The sequence below is a fragment of the Taudactylus pleione genome, unplaced genomic scaffold (genome assembly GCF_031769625.1).
Source record: "Taudactylus pleione unplaced genomic scaffold, aTauple2 ptg001022l, whole genome shotgun sequence".
Lineage (NCBI taxonomy): Eukaryota > Metazoa > Chordata > Amphibia > Anura > Myobatrachidae > Taudactylus > Taudactylus pleione.
In genome coordinates, this window is record NW_028285423.1 from 344,259 (window position 1) to 347,500 (window position 3,242).

Consider the following 3,242-nt stretch of genomic DNA (forward strand, 5'->3'; position numbering starts at 1 on the left):
AGCGTCATGCGATTCCCACACAATAGAAAGAAATTAAAAGTCCTCACCATATAAATACAGTCACTAAAACATATAAAATGATCAACCCTGCAAAACACGTACCTTGGTGTACTCCACAAACACGTAGTCGCACAACGCTAACTAGCGTCTTTTCCCAAAACCCCAATACTTGCACTTACATAAAAGGTTCCCTAGCATTAAAGTGTAATATTCAAGGTTTATTCAGTATTATTAACAATGTGAAATAAATGTAATTTGATATCTAAGGTTTAGTACATGGTAAGCAGACCGTGTTTGGTGTTGTACTGATCCACTGTGTCTTTGCAGATTTCCGGTACCATCGGTGAGAAGATCGCAACATATGTCTGCAAACTATGGACTATAGAGAGTTAAACATTAAAATGTACTCTGTAATGTAACCAGCTTAGATTTAGTATGCAGCGGGAAAAAGGACACAAAGGGCTGTTGGAGGCTGGTTTGTGTCCATTCGAATTGACCTATGAACCATACTGTAACAGAAGAACCAATGGATTCATGCCAAACTGTTCTATTGTATTGCCTATCTCTGCTAGTGTATATATGTGGGCTCTCTAAACTTGGATGCCAGTCTTCTTGCCTTGCTGTTGACGAAGGTTTCTATATTGATGCCGGTATCTGGGTCCAGAGCGCGTGCGTATGTAACAACTGTACATTGGGTCTGTATGATTTATTTGCGCTAATTGTATTTAAATCACAGCATGTAACCATCTGTTTTTATATTGAATAATAACTTTTTGTGCTTTGGAACCACATTCAAAGTCTGAATGCATTTATTTCTTGTGCGACTCATAACGCTAAATAGCGACAATTTTAGAAGGTATAGGTAGGTAGGAATCGATAGAAATAATTAGCTCTACCTGTGGATCTTTTAAAATGTGTCAGTGAGCAATGAATACACCTGTGCACCTCCTGGGTGACCTGGGAAATGTGTCAGTGAGTAATGACTACACCTGTGTACCTGCTGGGTGACCTGGGAAACGTAACCTGTGTGGCTTCCTAAGGAGCGAGTTTGAGAACCACTGGTCTAGGATAACTGCACATACAAACTGATGTTTTAGCTCATATGCCGTCATACTTCTATATTCTGCTTTTCCACCAGCAGATAGTACAGCGATACTGCGGCTTTGTATACTGTATTGGGCCGCTCTCTAAATCCATTATACAATCTCATCTTTTTATTATGTACCTGCGGACACACGGTTTGTTTTTGTTATCTGTGTATTATTGGAAAAGTCATTTAAAAAAATGGCGACCACTGCGCAGAAAATCAAAGATCTCGCCTGATGCTGCTTACTCTATTGTCTGCCCACCGGACACAGGAATGATGCAGGGACTATTCACTACTGCTCCTATGCTGAAATTACATCTTTTTCAGCATGTGTGTCACAAAACCGGGACATGAGATGTGTATATATACACACACATTATGTATATATATACATACAGTCCAGCGATGCTTTATTAAGGTGGACCACTGTCCCAGAGTGCTGTCGCTGCGTTCCTAAGGGCCATGGGTGCAGCCATGTTGGTTCTGATCAGCTGAGCGCCAGTATCCAGTCACTACCCACCTGCTGTGCTCACGAGTGCTTTCACCTATCCTCTGCAAGAGCGCCCTATGGAAAGCTGCCCCTAGCACACCATCAGAGCAATACTCCTGTGTGCTCACTCACCAGTGTATCTCCTGTACTCCACTCCGCTGCCTGAGCTCCTGTCAGCTGGGCTCCTGCATGTTGCTGTGTGCTCACTCACCAGTGTATCTCCTGTACTCCACTCCGCTGCCTGAGCCAGTGCTCCTGTCAGCTGGGCTCCTGCATGCCGCTGTGCGCTCTCTCACCAGTGTATCTCCTGTACTCCACTCCGCTGCCTGAGCCAGTGCTCCTGTCAGCTGGGCTCCTGCATGTCGCTGTGTGCTCACTCACCAGTGTATCTCCTGTACTGTACTCCACTCCGCTGCCTGAGCTCCTGTCAGCCGGCATTTTTGGGGCGTGGGTCCCCCTGGATTGCGTTGATTGGTCTGTCTCAGGGCACTGCAGTATAACACATTTTCCTTTATAACACATTTTAACCCTTCACTGTGTGTCTAATATATATGTACTTCACTTTTTTATTTTCATTCTTTATATGCAGCAGCAGCTGCTCCTAACTATCTCTTTACACTGCACTTTTCTTACTATGGTGGTGCCCTGGGGCGGCTTAGCTGGGCCGGTTTTGGGGGGTCCTGCGCTCTGGATTTGAACCTTGGTATGTTAGGGACCTACCCTACAGAAGTTACCTGGATATGGTGGGTAGGCCCATAACCTTGGCCATGATTATGCTAAAAACCTCTACTGATTGCAAAATTTTATTGCATTTATATATATTATTAATAATTTGGAGTTGTGCACCTGAGATTTGTCTGTTTCTGTGCCTGCAATTAGTCTCATCAGGTAGCACCTCCCATTATATATATAGTCAGGTTGTGCAGTCCAGAAATCTTTCCCGACAACTGAAATACACAGACCATTCTCAAATGAACTTTATTGCAAACAATACATTCAAAGCTCTGTTCTTCGGCTGTTCATCTCCCCCCAGACACCAGCACCCCAAGACTGCCGAAAAGGCTGACGAAAGCTTATAGGGCCAATAGAAACCCCTTTCATTTATAGGCGTGAGATACTGCAAGATGGGAAAAGCACGAAGGACTCCTCCCTGGCTGCCAGGTGGTGCATCTTCCGCACAGCTCCCAGGTGCACATACTTCCTCTTAGTCAGGAGCCGCAACAAGGAATTGGACATCGGTCATGGAAAGGGGAGATATTCAACACTGGGGTATCTGTAAGAGTCCTAAAGGTACATCATTAGATACATTGGGCGTGTGGTGTAGAGTTCTCCGTGCCCCGGCCAGGGTGTCGGGGGAGAGGTTATCTAAACATGGCGACTCTTCTCTCACTTGGTGACCTGATGGATGGCGTGAGCAAGATAACCAACATTTCCCGATGTGACGCCAGCTACAGAGATACGACCATCCTTTGTCATGTAGATGGAGAATTCCTTAATGAGACGCTCCACCTGGGGGGGAGAAGAGAGATTCAATAAAGCAATGACACAAGTGCTCGGAGGAAGCTCTGATAATGGGCAGAACCTTCCCATCATGAGATATAGAACTAAAGGACACATGTGCACGGCCCCATAACCTGCCACATCGCACCAGAGTCACACTGGCAA

At 45.2% G+C, this 3,242-nt stretch overlaps 1 protein-coding gene across 1 annotated transcript in view; it reads right to left on the bottom strand.

The window, feature by feature from the left end:
* Positions 1-2,539: 2,539 nt before the first annotated feature.
* The window catches only part of GOT2 (glutamic-oxaloacetic transaminase 2), a gene marked incomplete at its 5' end in the record, with an annotated part of 2,121 nt that continues 1,418 nt past the window's right edge, over positions 2,540-3,242 (bottom strand). The window contains one exon of the mRNA XM_088461171.1: positions 2,540-3,086. Within this exon, the coding sequence (XP_088317297.1) occupies positions 2,964-3,086 (123 nt within the window). The remainder of the gene's footprint in view (positions 3,087-3,242) is intronic.